General features: G+C 43.2%; 1 protein-coding gene across 1 annotated transcript in view; it reads left to right on the top strand.

Annotated features, from left to right (window-relative positions):
- LOC144931506 (dedicator of cytokinesis protein 1-like) overlaps positions 1 to 14,758 on the top strand; it is a 211,717-nt gene extending 196,959 nt beyond the window's left edge. Inside the window, exons 43-52 of the mRNA XM_078855434.1 lie at positions 977 to 1,061; positions 2,855 to 2,941; positions 3,621 to 3,797; positions 5,528 to 5,611; positions 6,301 to 6,438; positions 9,044 to 9,198; positions 9,741 to 9,996; positions 10,222 to 10,360; positions 12,726 to 12,898; positions 13,770 to 14,758. Of these exons, the coding sequence (XP_078711560.1) occupies positions 977 to 1,061; positions 2,855 to 2,941; positions 3,621 to 3,797; positions 5,528 to 5,611; positions 6,301 to 6,438; positions 9,044 to 9,198; positions 9,741 to 9,996; positions 10,222 to 10,360; positions 12,726 to 12,898; positions 13,770 to 13,862 (1,387 nt within the window). The 3' untranslated portion in view covers positions 13,863 to 14,758. The remainder of the gene's footprint in view (positions 1 to 976; positions 1,062 to 2,854; positions 2,942 to 3,620; positions 3,798 to 5,527; positions 5,612 to 6,300; positions 6,439 to 9,043; positions 9,199 to 9,740; positions 9,997 to 10,221; positions 10,361 to 12,725; positions 12,899 to 13,769) is intronic.
- The last annotated feature ends 3,136 nt before the right edge of the window (positions 14,759 to 17,894 follow it).

The raw sequence follows: 17,894 nt of genomic DNA, 5'->3' as shown, positions 1-17,894 counted from the left end.
TCGTGACCTGGTGATCCCATGTTCGATTCCTGGCCACGGCCAACATCAGTGGCGCGAGATAACCGAAACGATCAGTGGGCCCCTCCACCATCCGGCACCGCGCACTACGCACGCCCCGCGACCTCGGGTCGATGCCCAGCCGTGGCTGACATCAGTGGCGAATGATATCTGAATTGATCCTGGACACTTCCACTTCACCGGTCCACGCTGACTGGTGCGGTGAAGTATGGCCAAACAACTCCCATGACTGAAAGGCGTGGGGGGGGGGGGTGTATGTTGACACCGGGGGTGTAACAATGCACTGATGAATTGATTCATATCGTTATGCTCGTGATACATGCTTCAAATCACGCGCGTAATAAATGGTCAAACATTGAAGTACGGTCAAGCAACTCCCATGACCAATACAACGTGCGGAGGCTTTCATAGAGCGGTGGATTGTAAATTGTACGTAGATTAGGCTAATGGGGGCAAACAACAAATGTAAGACCGAAACAGGATTTCTCAAAAATTCTGGCTGTCGCCTGATGAGGCTGGTTGTAATTACCTGCGAAACGTCGTACGCGAATTGTAATTGTTGTGGGTTTACTCTCCAACACACCGGTGTGTTGAACAAGTAACGAATTGCCACGTTTCGTTTACGTGACAAACCTTACTAATTGGCTGTTGGGTGGTGGCGGATTTAACGACACATTTATATTTACGCGATCTAACCCAAAAAAAACCTCATGGATAATATTGGTCGCAAATGCCGCCTGCATTTTTAACCGAGAAATGAAAAAGATAGCCAAAAAATAGAAGTAACAATACTAATAAGACAGTAAAAAAAGATCCTAAAAAATACTTTAGTTGAATAATTATCCTGAATGGTGACAATTCAACTAATCACTTCCACCCCAGTGTTGTAATTGTATTCATTACATTGAATATGTTTTACCTATGTGAGCTGTGTTTAACTGTCGCCATCAATCTGAAGCTTCTACAAGAACAACCACGTCCACAAGTTCTCCTACTCACGGCCGTTCCGAAAGGGAGAAAAGGACCCAGACAATGAATTTGCCGTACGTTGTTATTTTTTTATTCATCTTAAAAACACAATGTCCTACATCCGATTATAATCAAATGTCCGCCCTGACCAATTATCCATCAGAAAGATGTTCACAAATCACAACGTTTTCAAGGGCAAATGCATTCTAAATCGTGTGTACATCATCAGCATCAGAATCTTGATTTAGACTGGAGGAATACAATTAGCCATGAAGCTATTTTGACAGATTTTCCAGGAGGGGCAGGTCAGAAAGTTACAATAACAATACAAAAACCCGATAGGAGTGCAACGTATTGAAAATGTAAGCAAGCCATTAAAATAAATACGAACAAATCACGTATCTAAGTACAAACATTAACTTATAAAGTACAATCAAGCATATGCCTATGTTAAAATAAGTTTGTGTTCATTTTTTTTGAGTAACATTGTAATACCATCTTCTTGGTTCTTTCGATAAAGTCACGTAGAAGGAAAATATAAAATAATAAAAATAAAACATAATAAAATAATTATCACGATGTTTCGGCTACAACGCAAGCAGCCGTCCTCAGGTGAAGAATGAAACACCACCACGCTTGGAGCGTATATTTAAGCTGGGTTGGAGGGGGAAGAAGAGCGCCTTGACAAAATAATTTGCATATCAAGAGGAATTTAGCATATTTATGGAAAATGCGTAGGAGGTGGGCGGGGGGTTTCAAAGTCATATTGCTGCTGCTAATCCTGCATAATGCACGGGCATAATATACTTTGAAACCCCCCGCCCACCTCCTACGCATTTCCCATAAATATGCTAAATCCCTCTTGATATGCAAATTATTTTGTCAAGGCGCTCTTCTTCCCCCTCCAACCCAGCTCAAATATACGCTCCAAGCTTGGTGGTGTTTCATTCTTCACTTGAGGACGGCTGCTTGAGTTGTAGCCGAAAAGTCGTGAGAATTATTTTATTATGTTATTTTTATTATTTTTCTTCTACGTGACTTTACCGAAAGAACCAAGAAGATGAATCCCTGCAGTCACGAAAGCTTTAAATTGAAATTGTAATACCACTTATTTTCTGTAATCTCGACCTTGGCACATATCCACCTATAGCCCAGTCTCCCAACCAGTTGGATATGCAATGCTGTACCATATTGTATGTAATGCTGCACACGATAGTTTTTAATCTATAAATGTATACTATTTCACCTTTTTTTAATATTACACCACAACGATAGATAAATGTATACAAGCTTGATTCGAAACTTTCGTGACTACAGGAATTACTCTTGGGGACGTTCGGTAAAGTCACTTAGAAAGAAAATAAATTAAATAATAGAATACGACGTTTCGATTGCAACACAAGCAGCCGTCATCAGGTAGAACTACATTTGAGAGAGAGACAAAACACAGACACGGAGACACAGACAGACACACAAGCAGAGAGAGACACACAATATAGACATACACTCTGTCTCTCTCTGTGTGTCTCTGTGTTGTCTCTCTGCTTGTCTGTCTGTGTGTCTGTGTTGTGTGTCTCTCTCTGTGTGTCTCTGTGTGTGTCTCTCTGCTTGTATGTCTGTCTGTGTGTCTCCGTGTCTGCGTTTAGTCTCTCTCTGAAATGTAGTTCTACCTGATGATGGTTGCTTGTGTTGCAATCGTAATGTCGTATTCTATTATTTAATTTATTTTATTTCTACGTGACTTCACCGAAAGAACCAAAGAGTAATGTATACAAGGTCGTGGACAGCAATGGCCTTTAATCGCAAATCTCTGGGGCGTACTGCATCTACGGTTGCCCACGCATGATGTACAATGTGCCGTTTCCAGACGATGTGGATCGAAAGAACAATTTTTGTGACTGCCTACAAGCTTCCTGGAATACTGCGCTGGTTTGAAGTGATAACAACAAGCACGGTGAGCACGGGGATGCTTACTCCCTTTTCTTCCTACATGTGTTCTAATGCATTCTGTAATGGCCCTGTGTTTGTGAGCTGAATATGTTATCAGCAAACATGCTTCGGGTGCTTTATATGCGCGGGAAGGGATGCTGCCCCGGTGCAATGTTTAGCGCACCAGACTTGGCAATCCAAAGGTGGCCGGTTCAGCTCCCAACGCGAGAGTTTGAACAACTGGTGCCGGTACCTTAAATCCCACCCCTCCAACCGCCTCTGTCGACCCAGCAGTATAAATGGGCTCACCACGGTTAAGCCGATTGGCAGGTCGCGAGCGGTGGGGTAAAGTGCCCACTTCTTCCAAGGTGCCTGCCCTGCGTGGAAGAGTAGGCCAAATACCCACCAGAGGGGCTCTCTGGAGAGGAGGCAAGCAATTGCAGGGCTGCACCTTTATATGAATACGTGTAGGTATAATGAATATGACCACAATTTTGAAATGTGTTGGTACATACTCATTGGTTGGTACACTGCCACATTTCAAAAGTAAGCTTTTTTTCTACAATGCAGAAGGAAAGTTTTTTTTTTAATGAAAAAAACTAATCCACAAATTGAAAGTTTTTAAAAAGGTTGAATTGGTCCTGGGGATAAGGTGGTGGTGTGAATCACAACATCCTTCAACCCAGACAAATCGATACCTGCAGGTGGAGATCAGCCCGCTGGAGAATGCCATCGAGGCCATGGGCATTGCAAATGATGAGATCCTCACCATGGTGCTGCAACACCACAATAACCCCAACCTTCCCATCAACCCGCTGTCCATGCGGCTCAGCGGAATCGTGGATCCAGCCGTCATGGGTGGCCTGGCCAACTACGAGAAGGTCAGGGGTCGCGGTGGAATGTTTCGCCACTGAACGGCTTGCGGGCCTGCCGATTTGCACCGCCGCGTAAATAGCGCGGGGCCCTGCCATCACGCATCACCGTCATTTGTGCTTTGCGAGCCGAGTTGCACAAATCTCACACTGTTAATCCATGGCCCAGAGCAGAATGCAGTGCCACGAGAGGTGGAAGATGTTTAGCGAAACCAGTTTCTGGAAGTCGACTTAATAAAAGTTACATTTCGATGTAAAGCTTTCGTGACTGCAGGGATTCATCTTTTTGGTTCTTTCGGTAAAGTCACGTAGAAGGGGAATAATAAAATAATAAAAATAAAACATAATAAAATAATTCTCACGACGTTTCGGCCACAACGCAAGCAGCCGTCCTCAGGTGAAGACCAGGTCAGACGCTGTCTCATGTCTCCCCGACAGACCTGGTCTTCACCTGAGGACGGCTGCTTGCGTTGTGGCCGAAACGTCGTGATAATTATTTTATTATGTTTTATTTTCATTATTTTATTATTTCCCTTCTACGTGACTTTACCGAAAGAACCAAGAAGATTAATAAAAGTTGATTATGTGATAACCTACTTTCTACGCGTTTTATCCTAGGAAAGCCTCTCTGAGTCTCAAAGCTCTCCTTCAGGAGGGTGCTGCTAAAAAAAATATCAGTAGGGTGTGACAATTTCTGTCTATTTCTCAATAGATTACAGTGCTTATTAAAACAAGGATATTTCTGAAAACACTTTTAACTGGCGATTTGTAAATCATTGTAAAAATTAAGTCTTGCCATCTTAGGTGATAGTAACAAGTAAAATATTTGGCATGGGCCCAGCTTCGATGGGCGATACAGCCAAAAGTAAATTACATGCAGGATTATTAGTAAGGCGTGTAATGATTGGTCGATTCAAATTGATTGCTACACCCAAGAAACCATGATACAAGCATAAAATTGTGCATCTATGGAATAGTCATTTACCGGGTCGTCATTGAAAAAGAGCTTCTTTGTAGCTTAGTGGGCCTTATGCAAAATCTACTGACTGAAGCTACACAAATTATGCTTGAATACAGGGCAAGCTGCATACGAGCGCACCTTACATGCAGTTCTGATGTAAGAAACAGATCCTCCAGTTACACTCTGTATCAGATGTTGCTCTTCACTCAACCCAAGGAGTGTGGCTTATATCTCAGCGTCCACGGTATGCCTTTACACAATTGTAATAAATGAGACAATGCTAACAAAAAGAAACATTCTTAAATAATACTGTGACTGTGAATCGTAACAATCCCTCATATCATTAAGGGGGTGCATTATGACATGCCCTATGTTATATATGTGTGTGGGGAGCGGTAGTGTAGCGGTTAGCACTCTGCGCTTCAAACCCGGTGACCCAAGTTCGATTCCGGTTCATGGCCAACACCAGTGTGACGATTACCTGAACCGGTCCTGGGCCTCCTCCCCCTCGATCGACTTAGTTTCAAACGAGTACCTGGTGCGATGTGTAAAAAACGTTGCCACTAGGGAGACAAAGGCGGCCGGGCGTGGTGCTGGCCACCCGCTACCTCGTGTGCCGTACCGGCCTTCAGTAGGTGCCCGCTAACAGCACTTGCCCCAACAGTCTGTTAAAGGCTATATGGGGAATCGTTGTCTTTGTATGCTATATGTCTATACAAGCATGTGTGCACGAGTCTCAGTGTTGTTATATGCAGTAAAATGACGATAATTTTGACAGGCCTTCTTCAACGACAAGTACGAGAAGGAGAATGCAGAAGATTACGAGAAGCTGGAAAAGCTCAAGGATTTAATTGCTTGGCAGGTAGAGATATTTTTTTCATGTCACTCATGGATTATTTTCAAAGTTAAAAACTTCAACTTGGAAACTTCTGTTGCTGAGATGGAAAGAGCTATTATATGTCAGCCGCATAGCTCACTGTGTTCGCCCACTGGAACAGACATCTGCACCCAGCAAATCTCAGATCTAGAGTTTAATTTAAGGCCCAGATTGGAGCGATGCGAATGTATAGCACTCCAGTGTGTGCTTTTTATACTTTCCAACTAACGTTAAAACTGTTTATGCATTAGCTCTTTCCGTCAATAAAAGGGGTAACTATATTTGTGTAAATATTCTACATCAACCAAACTGAAGTATAATCTTGTTACGGCCATTAGTGATTTGCCCAATTGAAAACTCGTCGAATTGATCAAAAGGTTGCCCAAACCTTTGAGTTACAAACAAAAGGGGAAACAATGCTATTTACTAATATTGTGACAGCCATCTTTCGACTTCCATACATATAATTCACTACTTCTAAAGACCAGCGCATGGTCCTCGCGTGCGCATTATTTTTCGCGAACATCTTTAAAAGGCACACCGATGTCCCGAGGTTTACACGATGAAACTATCCGTCGATTCTCGCGACATGTGGCAGTGTGCGACGGTGAAGCGAAGCGATGATCTCGGTGGCAGCAGAGCCCATGAAATAAACACTTCAATCTTCATTTCAGACACCGATGCTGGCAGCTGCCGTGAAGATCCATGGCGAAAAGATCCCAGACGACCTAAGGCCATTACACGAGCGCGTCGAGAAGTGTTTCCATCAGCTAAAGGCCAAGGTGGAAAAACAGTACGGAGTGCGCGTTCTGGTAAGCTGTGTAATAGTGTTGCATTTACGGAATGTAAAATAGCCACGACCCTCACCAGGACAAGCGGATTGAAAAGCGAGCGAGCGAGCGAAAATAGCTCAACATCATTTCGCACATGGTGCCAGCTGCATTGCCACGTACAATGTTACTTTTGTTTCATCTGCCTCAGTAAATAAAACAAATCTATGAAGCGTAGCAGGAAATAAAAACTAACGAATGGGTCACCGAGCTGTTAAGAGTTTGCAGTACTTTTCTCCGCGTGAAATTAAATTATGATCATCAGCAATTATCTATCCACTATTTGATGAGGGCCTCCTCCACGCAGCTGTTATCCCAGATGGTGCCACACTGCCACAATCCATCTCCTCCACGTGAGCCGATCCCGTCACTCCATCTCCGCAGTGGGCATCCTCTTGGGTGCATTTTCACCTTTGGCTGCCATTCTGTCGGCAGTCTCCTCCATCCACCATCATCGCTTCGAGAGACGCGACCTGCCCAGGCCCACTTACTGCTCCTTACAGTCAATGTCATGATAATAGTTTTTTTTACCCTTTTATCTGGCAACAAAACTGACACCTTTTTTTTTTACAAGGAGTCATGTTTGCATTGATCACAATACCTGCAGTCGGAATGCATACAAAAAAACATAACTCTGATAATGTATGCACTGTCCTTGAAGTTGATTGGTCCACACCCGAGACAGCTTTCCTTAGAGCCTAGTCTCACATGGTGTTGGACCAGATGGTAAATGAGGTTCCAATGGGGAGTCAATATCATGTCTGTAATTTGCATTTATTCCCTTACGTTTCTTTCTGTCTTTCAGTGTAATTTCAGCTTGCATTTATCCAAGCTTTCTTTGCAACTGTTCACGTGTTTTGATCCACGGCAAAGCAGGCAATGTATGCAATGAGCAAGTTATTATTCAGGCACACGGGTATGATACTTTTCATGACCAAATTCAGTTTCCAAATGCTAATCCTGAAGCGTCACTACAATCACCAACTGTACAGGGATGCTGCCATGATGTGATGGTTAGTACACTATCCTTAGGTAACCATACTCTTTGGTTCTTTCGGTAAAGTCACGTAGATAGAAAAGTACTAATAGACCACGACGTTTCGATCGCAACACAAGCGACCGTCTTCAGGTGACCAGTTCGAACTCGCAAAACAGTCGAAAAAACTGTCAAGTTGATCAAAATTCCCCACCTCGGTATAAATGGTATACCACAGTTAATCGATCAACAGGTTGTGTGTGGTGGGGTAAAATGCGGTTACTCTCATTTTTTCCAAGGGCATTTGGCCAGCATGGCAGTGAGCCAAAATGTCTTCTAGGAGGGCCTTCTGACTAGGAGTGGCATGAGCAAACACACGAGAGGCTGCACCTGTGTCTGTTCTACTTGCATGAACAACTTCACTTGGCTTTGACATCGACAAGTGTCAGACGTAACCTCCGACATGACGTGGCGAAGACCTACATTTCCCAATCCATAGGAATGCTGGCAGCCCAAGAGGCTGAAATACAACTCCTTATTGGATTGCCGCTTGTCTGCACAAATGCTGCGGCTTGTCAATTCTCGAGACCACTCGGAGTGAGCACGTGAAATTCAATAGAACTTAACACTTGCTGCAACCATCATCATCCTTTTGCATTTCTTTACAAACTTGTGTTGCGCCCAGGTACATTCTTAGATTTCTGCTGCAGTTGACCACACAGTATCAGCAAATATATATTACCTGGCAGTCAAATGTGTGTTGATGTCTTTAAGGAATATAGTGATGTGCTGTTTATTTATCTGCCATTGTATTTTGTTATTTATAACTATGATTATGGCAACACTTATTTGCCCAAGCACACCTCATTGAGTCCCCAAGTTGCACTCTGGCGAGGGGGAGGGGGGTGGCGACATTGCTTCGTGTCATCCCAATTAAGTAATTTGGGGGTCATTTTTTTCAAATTTGAAAAAAAATGGACCGTGACGCCAGCAGGCATGGCCTACTCTGAATAACGTCACAACAGCAGACATCCCACTGTGATGCCGACGACAAGCGTCTTGTTAGGCATTAATACATCCGCAGCGGCGCTCGCACCGCAAACTTTGGCAAGAGGCGACGGCAAACGCGGTACCGCTCGGTCCACGTCAATGTCCTGTATCCGCTGTCGTCGTCGTCGTCAAAGATGTTTGGGGTTGCAATATTTTGATCTTTCTCTTTGTGTGCGATTGTATTGCGGGACTAACGCTGTGTGGTGTTATCTTGGTGTGGTCTGGGACTGTTTTGTTGTTGTCTTGGCTGCCTTGTGCAACCTTTGATGAAATCGGATGTCTAAAATTTTTTATTTATATTTAGTCACTTGTTTACCTTTATTTTTGTATTGTTTGCTGTTGTAACTAGCTCATCGGCTTCCTCCAGTTGTAAATGACGATTCTGACTTCGGTTATAAGATTATTCTCCTTATTTTCTGCCTTCCTGCATTAGTGCACAACGGTGCAGCGACACAGATCTAAAAAATAATAATAATAATAACCCCATAAATGCACGTAATGATGTCAAGGTCTTGTCGTGGTCATCAACCGACGCTCGCTGCTCCTGCTGCCGTTCCACAGCCCCTGCTGGAGGAGAAGAAGGGATCTCGGAGCCGCAGCTCTGTGGCCTTGTCAATGGGAATGGGGTCAAGCCCTTACCGCCCACTGTCTGTCATCTCCGTGTCATCGGCCTCGTCAGACACTCCCACGTCGTCACCCAAGCCTCGCGCAGAAACGTGAAGGCGCCCCCCCCTCCCTCCCCCTCAGCGCACAATGAAAATTCATCTCCTGCCGAGTCGTGTTAATGGCGTTTTTGTCGAGGAATTTAAATCAATCAGTTGCGGTGACAGGGAAAATGTGATGTGTCCGTGCGGTGTTCCGATCGTCGCTATGGTTTGCAGGCAGGGAGGGGGGGGGGGTTTGGTTACGTAAATTTACGTTTAATTACAAATTAAATTATAAGCACAGTGTGCACATTTTATTCGCCTGCAGGAATTTTAATCAAGCGCACGTAAAATTAATGCGGAATTTTGATGATACAGTAGCTTGAGTTATTGTGTTCATTTATTTTATTTATTTTATCCATCATAAAGGTAATGCCCATTTAAATTTGCACTGCTGGCAAGTTAGCACAGTGTCATGAAAATGCTAAAAGTACCCATGTAGACATTATGCTAAATTCTGAAAGTTGGTTAAAATATATATATATTTTTTGTATAAATAGCCCTTCATCATTGTCAGCTGGGCCATGTTTCTCTCGTGATCCATCCACCCACAGGACCGACCACACTCCCCAGAAGAAGTTTTCCTGGGCGTCGGCCGTCAAAGCCCTGGAAAGAGCTCAGGAGAGCAATCAGTCCCGGGACGAGGATGAGAGGAGAGAGAAGAGGAGGGAAAAACGCAACAGCAAAAACCTGGAGGGCCAGGAGAAGGAACGGGATGCACCGCAGCCAGAGCAAACGCCCCACTTCCTCACCGCCACAGTTTGCCACCAGACCGTCCACAGCCAGGAGTATGGTGCCACGTGTGAACAGGTGCATAACGTTTTGGAAACTAAAGAGCGTCACGTTAACGGCAATTGTTTTCAAGCAATTCGCTTGCACGCATACGTACAGGAATATTCACGAGGCGCCAAAAAGGTGCGTTTCGGCAGCCGGGTGATAGCGACGCGCCGGGCTTCCCCGTCTCGCCGGCGGATGCGGGCGCAAGCGACCGTCGTTAAAAGCATTGCCCGCGTCGTGTGACCGGTCTCCCGGCAGGCGACGCCTCAGAAACCAGCGCGGCCGAGACTTCCGCCGAACACGCAGCGTCGCCAGTCCACGTCCGCGGTGCCGACTATGCCCTCGTACCGCCCGGCGTCGTCGGCCCTCGCCTCCCAGACGCTGGCCACCATCGGCAGTGCGACTCGCACCTCGCACGGCTTGTTTTTGTTTTTGTTGTTGTTTTTTGTTGTATTTGTATTTCATTGACGTGCTGGGTAAAACGACAAAGCAGCGCATCGCCCCCCTACTGGCGGACAATGTACTGGTCTCTGAAACGTGGCGCCTTCAAATGGAAAGAACAGCTGATGTACAAATTACTATTTATATGATTCATAGTGTATTTTTATTATTACTAAAAGCAAGAAGGGTAAAGTTGCAACCCTATAATTGCTTGCCTCCAGTCGCTCCTGATAGACGGCACTAAGTGGCGAGATTTTAGCTCCCTCGCCTGGTATGCAGGAGGTCTTGGGTTCGATCTCAAACTTGACGCCTGCTGTATATTTGGAGTTTGCATGTTCTCCCCGTGGTCGCGTGAATTTTTCTCTGCGTCCTCCAGTTCTCCCCTCCACATTTAGAAACATGGTAAGCCACTTTGTTGAGCTATCATTTGTTGCCAGGCTACTTCTGAAAAAGAGCTACATGGCTCAGTGGGCCTTACCTGGTACAACTAGTTTAGTTTGGTTTTTCAAGGGGAAGTTTTAAAGAGCTCCTTTAGTTTGCAATTTGGCCTATCTTGCGTGCTGTCCCGCCGCTGTTCCCGTTCAACCTGCTGGTGGGAGATTTAAGAAACTCGCACCACGGTTTCATCTGCCATGCCAGGAGATCGATCGAGTGACCTCTGGATTGCTTGTCAGTGCGGTAACCATTCCACCTTTGAAACGTCCGATATTTTGTCTACACAGTTATTATTATTTTTTAAACCACGATGCAGAGCTATGGAATTGTCTCTAGGTTTTCTCACTATAATCACGTGACCTATTATTTGATACTCTTCTCAATTCCTTTTTGCGTATTCTGCACGCATTGCTATGCAGCTCGTAGTCTTATGCAAAGGTTAAAAATCAGATGGAAGAGCACCACTTACATGGCTAATGTTAATTCAAAACACATGTCCCAGAGGTTTCATTTGTATGTCAGACTGAAGGGTGCACAAGAGATGTATCGCATGCACGTACGTGTGCACAGACACGTATACCCTGAATTAGCTTTTTTTTTGGGAACTGCCCTGGATATATTTTTGGTTGCAGCAGGTTTATTATGACCACCTATTTAATAGTAAAGAGTCAATATGACTTCTCGCTCAAATTAGCTTTGAGGGTTTATTCTTGTTTACAGCCCCTGAGCCTTTGGTGGAAATTCCACATTGCTATGGCAGGGGTAAGTATAACCACAAAACAACCACTTTTGATTTCACCACGAAGATGTACTTATTTTTTATGAACCTAAAGGTATTATTGGCTGAGTGAACCCCCAACTAGGATTTGAAAACTCGCAACCTTCAAATCGTGATGAGCCCGCAACTGCCACTGAACTACCCGGCGAGATGGAGAAAATTAACATTTGCATATTAATACATCTATGGAATGTGCCAAAATGAACAATAACACAGCTAAAACACTTGGCAAGTGATGTCTTGGCAATTCCTGAGCCAGTAGTGTAAATTCCACGTTCCCATGACGGATTTCTTCCCCACAAAGTGGTGCCAACTGTATTGACCCCAGAGGGATGGTGAGACGAGTCGCCCTCCAACCAGGATTTTAATTTGCAACCTTCCAATTGCGAGCCGCTTGCTTTACCGCTGAGCCATCTGCCCAATAAAACCTATTTACTGTAAGCACATAACGCCTATATGTGTCTCTATTCATAATGTTATATTTGCTACGGCACAGTCTTTTGAAAACCACACTCAAAACGGCATTTAGAGACAAGTGTGAATGTCCTTGGGTTTAAAGCTTCGGTGACATGGCTCTGCAAGAAACACACAAGACAAACTACATCTGCGTGAAAATACATGGCCTGCTCTTATTTAATGAACGGTTGCCATGACCCGCCTGGCAGTGACTTTGTGGGTGTGAAAATATCATGGCTACAAGGTCGAGTTTCCAAAGATGCATGTTGTAATGTCTAGTTGTGAAAATTCCCTGGATAATAATACAAATGTAGCGTGTGATGCGTGCTTATTTTGCGAATCAGGCGCATCGTTCGATCGAGATCTTGCAGGCGTGGAGCGAGAGCTCAAAGTCGGCCTGAACAATTGAGCATTGGGCGGCTATTTGAGGGTGGATGGTTACATTACGTGGATATTCATCGGCACATTTTCGAGTACAAATCACGCTTTCTTTTTGAAGTTGCTCTAATATTTGCGGAACATTTTAAGCTCGCCTTAATGTAAAAACATAAAAAGCCTAATGTTTGGAAAATGTGACACGGCCCTCTCTTATGTTACGTAAGAAGGTCTTCCCATTGCAATGTTCTGTTCTTTGCTCACCTGACAAAAATAGGCGCTCCAGACCTCACGAACCTGATCCCTTCCAACGGAGCTGCAAATCAGCTGATGCCACCTCCATTGCCACGGAAGGGGTCTTGCATCAGCGACCCCAACCTTCTGGATGACAATAGTGGACGTACTCCTGCGTACAGAAGCTCTCAGAGTGGGGCTGCCGCAAAAGATGATGTAAGCGTGAAATACATTGTTTTTTTGTCAGCGGTGTTTGATAATTTCAAGGAATAATTCTAGATTTGAAGCTTTCGTGACTGCAATGATTCATATTCTCAGGTTTTTTCGGTAAAGTCACGTAGGTAAAAACATTAAAATTAATTAAAGTAAAATAAAACAAAACAAAAATAAAATTCACGACGTTTCGGAGGCAACACAAGTCTCCGTCATCAGGTGGGACCGTCACAGCCGAATTAGCTGCATCAAGTGAAGCAATGATTCAAGATGTAATCCCTTATAAGCAAGTTGAAGGGAGGTGGAGAGGGAGAGGGGAGAGCTTATCAGGCTGTGGTAGCCAATGAATGGAAACGTATCGGGAGGGAGGAGGAGCGGTGATCAAAGACTGCACGCAGTGCTCAACACAATGAATGGAGACGTGTCGGGACGGAGGGCGAGCGGCGATCAAAGACTGCACGCAGTGCTCAACACAATGAATGGAGACGCGCCGGGACGGAGGGCGAGCAGTGATCAAAGACATCACGTAGTGCTCAACACAATGAATGGAAACGTGGCGAGCGGTGATCAAAGAACAATGAAGAGATTACTGTTAAACACTGTGGATGTTAACACTACGTGACTTTACCGAAAAAACCTGAGAATATGATTCAAGGAATAACTTTGCCGTTTCGTTTCTTTTTTTTCGTCTGCAAGAGATGTTTATTGTTCGTGATTTAACAACGTCAATTATTTAATTGACATGTAACCATCAGGAAATGAAAATACAAATATTTTATTAAGTATTTGTCAATTGTGAAAATAATCTCTACCGAATGTTCTGGGCATATTAACTGCTGACCTGACTAGCGCTTTGTTTTTTTTTCTTCTTCAGAAATTTGTCACGGATCTCAGTCAAAGCACCGTGAGGAAATCACCACCTCCGCCGCCTCCAAAAGCATCTTTGAAACATAAACCGCAGCAGTAGATACAAAGCCAAACTCTCTCCATGGGGAGTGGAGCCAGAGCCGTTGTTATTTACCAACCGGATGGCCTCGTGGTCGTAATGGCCTTTTAGTGCAAACCTGAGATCAATTATCAACTCACGCCTGCAAGGTGTTTTATTGCAATTCGAAAGAAAGAAAACTAAATCAAGATTACTTTTCACTTAGCTTTGCACCGGCGAGCCTAGCCTCATTTTATTTGAATTTTGCTTTAATAGGTTAAGGACCATTTGTTTTGCTTTAACTGCATTTGAAGGTGCTTATTTTCACCCAAATTTAAACATATAAATGGGTGCTGCCTTAGCGCAAGCAAGCCTTTTGTTGCTATCATTTGGCAATGTTACATATTTATGAGCTAGCTTTAATAGTGTCTTTAAAAGAAAAGCCTTTTACGTATAAGGTCGAACGTATTTTAAATAAGGCATGATGAAATTAAAACCAAACTATGGAAGTATTGCCTGCTGTAACGGTAGTAAGCTCATGCTGGATCTATGATAGACATTAATCTCGCCGTGTTCAATGTTTTTATATGGAACTTGTAAATTTGTGGTTTATGTTGGGATTCGTTTGTGCATTATAGTATCAGACCATAAATTTGCATTTTACGAGTTTCAAACAGCACAGCATTTACGCTCATGATTTTTTTTATTTCGTAGTGCTAAATTTATTATCGGAACAAAACTTTAGTCATTGATGGATAGAAACTCCCTGGCATAAAAAAAACTAACTGGAATGTCAGAGGCTTGTACATATGCATTTTTTTTTTTACAAAAGGAGCATAGTTTTACATTCAGAGCTCATGTAAAATGTACTGTTTTTTCACTTACTGTGTGTGCTTTTACACTTACTATATACAGAAGGAAAAAAAACTGGAATTGCATTGCCAAAATTAATGATTTATTATTAAGAGTGCTATTTTAAATGTTTTTTTACAATTATATATTATCATGTTACGCAGCCAGCTTAAAGATGAAAATAAAATTGCCCTTGAAATAAAATGTATAATTTGTATTTTTATAGTGATCACAAACATTTGTCAGTTTTCGCGGAAGACGTTTAATCATTAATATTTGTTTACGAAATGGTGGGTGGGCTATTGAATGATGTCAGCTTTTATCAAGGGAAGTATAAACAAAAATAAGTGAGAAAAAGAAACAAACGCGAAACATTTTATCTCTCGTGTAATTACAAGATTGATGCTTTTCATTTAAGATTATTGGGCAATGGCATTCGGGACACACATGATTTACATGCATTGAGCAACAATCATTATGGATCATCCAAAAGCTACGACTAATTATTCTCAATTTCAAGAAGGTTATAGCTTCACCATCATGCATCACTCTGAAGTGATTATCTCACGTCCCTTGGCAACGCACTTTGCTACGCTGCACAGTTGCAAATTGGCAAATTCTTATGTTGTAGTTCTTCTCACACTATTTATTCATATTGAAATGTTGAGCATATTTTAGTGTTTCATCAATATTCAACACAGACCCCCTCCCCCATGCATTAACGTATGAAGGAAATGAACTAAACAGCCCCTAGGTGAGGCCCACACTCAGAAGAAAATTGGAATTCTTGGAATAAATTGGCTTGCGACATTTGAATGCTTTAACAGAGAAAGGAATTCTAAATCCTCACTGACTTGGCATGCAAGGAAACGTTGGACTTGGCCGATGTTAATTAATAATGAAAACTGGCAATCAATATATTTTTTCAACTTATCTCAAATCGTATGCAATTTATGCACTTGTGCCTTAAAATGTAATGCTGAATCTGACTCGATAATGATGGTTGTGTTTAGTTGTGTCAGCCTCCACAGGACCCGTGTGAAAACATGATAGTGTGATGCTGCACTGGAGACAATTTCAAATAAATAGCCACTTGGTAAGTGTTTTGTCACGTAAGCCTACCGTGAGGGTATGTGGATTAGGCACGGAGGCTACTGAAGAGGTATCATTTACAAGGAGATTTTTTTTGTGCTTTCCAACATGCCCCAGAGGATTATCCTCCTGCTTCCTCATCCTATTCCGGAATAAACTGCCCCCACACCCCGTTAAGTCTTGCCGTGTAATCAGTGGGGGGGGGGAGGTTTGTTCCTCCTAAGTTCTTATTGTCCTAATGTATTAATACATTTGTCTTTGCATCATGCAATTTGGAATTTCCACTCATCGTTAGCAAATGTTTTATCTGCTGCTGAACGAAGGTCTCCGTCAATGCCGTCACCATCTACGTCGGCCACGTGATGTCACGATCCATCTCGCTCTTATGCACGAACTGATCTAATCGCTCCATCTCCGTGTGGGTCGACCTCTCATGTACATCATTTCCTTTGGTTGTCATTGCATCACCAGTCTCGTCAATTGGCCGTAATCCCAACTTGCAATGTGTCCAGTCCAAGCCCACTCGCTGACTCACTCTCATTGAAAGTAAATTATATCTCTGATTTGCAATTTGTTCCATGATCCGTGTATTCTCCTTTAGATATCTCACGGAATAATCCTCTGCATGCAACTCTCCGTGCTTTTTGCTTTTGTTCAGTTGTGGTAGTCCCCTTGTTTCAGTCATCCTGGGCATCATCACCGAGTGAACGCCTGCTCTCTAATTCCCAGAAACACTTGCAAAAATTATATTCACATCTCCCGCAACTCTTTGCTGGACATCGAAACTTAACACCATAAGTAGGCCATATGCTGTCCTTCGTTCTTAAATTCACTTCCCCGAAAGCACTACATCCCTCCTCTTGTCCAACCCCTCGTGACATTTTCAATTTCGAGATACCAGTCGAACAAAAGTCACGCGCAACATGTTTGCCGAGCAAAACAAAACGACTGTTGGAGGGACACAACTTGAAAAAGGTAGTTTTCCTCATCGCAGTTCACGAGACAATGACATTTGAGGAAGCACATTTTAGTGATGTGTCATTTTTGAACGATGCGAATACTGTAGGTATGGTGATGCAACGACTTATCAGTGAATACCATTTCCTAAATTGATGATGCATGCACCAAAATGTTTATCTAAAAATACGTTTTTAAATTTGTATATGTTGCGCGTGACAGGTTTACGTAACGCCTGGAGCTATTGTGTGGCCGCTACATTCACAACATAAATATTTTTACGATGATATTTATATGTATCGCGACCCTGAATTGCAAAAATTACATTTCCCACGGGAGTGAATCGTTGCACCCTTAATCGATATACTACAGCACGTGATTCAATTAAATAATTGCCCAATCTTAGGTTTACCCGCAGGACATATTAAGCCAGGTTTGTTTTTTTGTAATTATGTACTTGCCAATGAAACAGCGGGTGCTGTGCGAATGGACTGGTAGGGGAACAGGTTCACTGAATGTGTTGGTAAAGATGAATCCTAAATGATTGGCAACGATTATAGATGATTGTTATACTTCAACTCCGCGTCCAGTGGCATTAAATGCCTGGAATTTTTCGCATTGTACTCAAAATTACAGTGATCTCAAAGGGCCAGGCATGTGGCTCAGCGGCATATACAAAGCAAATTACAATCGGTAGGTTGCGAGTTCATATCCTGGTTGGGTTTTGATTCACCAAATCTATTCAACTCTTAAACTATATATTTTTTTCTTTTACCAGGTAAGGCCCCCTGAGCCATATAGCTGGGTTTTTTTTAGAAGTGACCTGGCAATTAATGATAGCTAAACAAAGTGGCTTTATGTTTCTAAATGTGGAGGGGAAAATCAGATGACTTGGTAGAAAAATCCACGCGACCACAAGGGGAACATATAAACTCCAAATATGCAGCAGGTGTCAGGCGAGATAGTTAACATATCACCACTGTGGCGAGATGTTTATCTGGGGCCGCTAAAACAAGTACCACTTTGTGGGGAAGCCAAGAGCGGCTGTCCTATGGATGAACTCACGCCCGCCATTGGAATGTGGAATTTCCACCACTGGCTCAGGGCTGTAAACGGGAGATGAGCAACGCCACAAGCTACACTTAAATTTCGATTTAAAGCTTTCGTGACTGC

This window comes from Lampetra fluviatilis, chromosome 4 (assembly GCF_964198595.1).
Source record: "Lampetra fluviatilis chromosome 4, kcLamFluv1.1, whole genome shotgun sequence".
Lineage (NCBI taxonomy): Eukaryota > Metazoa > Chordata > Hyperoartia > Petromyzontiformes > Petromyzontidae > Lampetra > Lampetra fluviatilis.
Note: the sequence above shows the minus strand (reverse complement) of the source record. Positions and strands in the feature narration are given on the sequence as shown.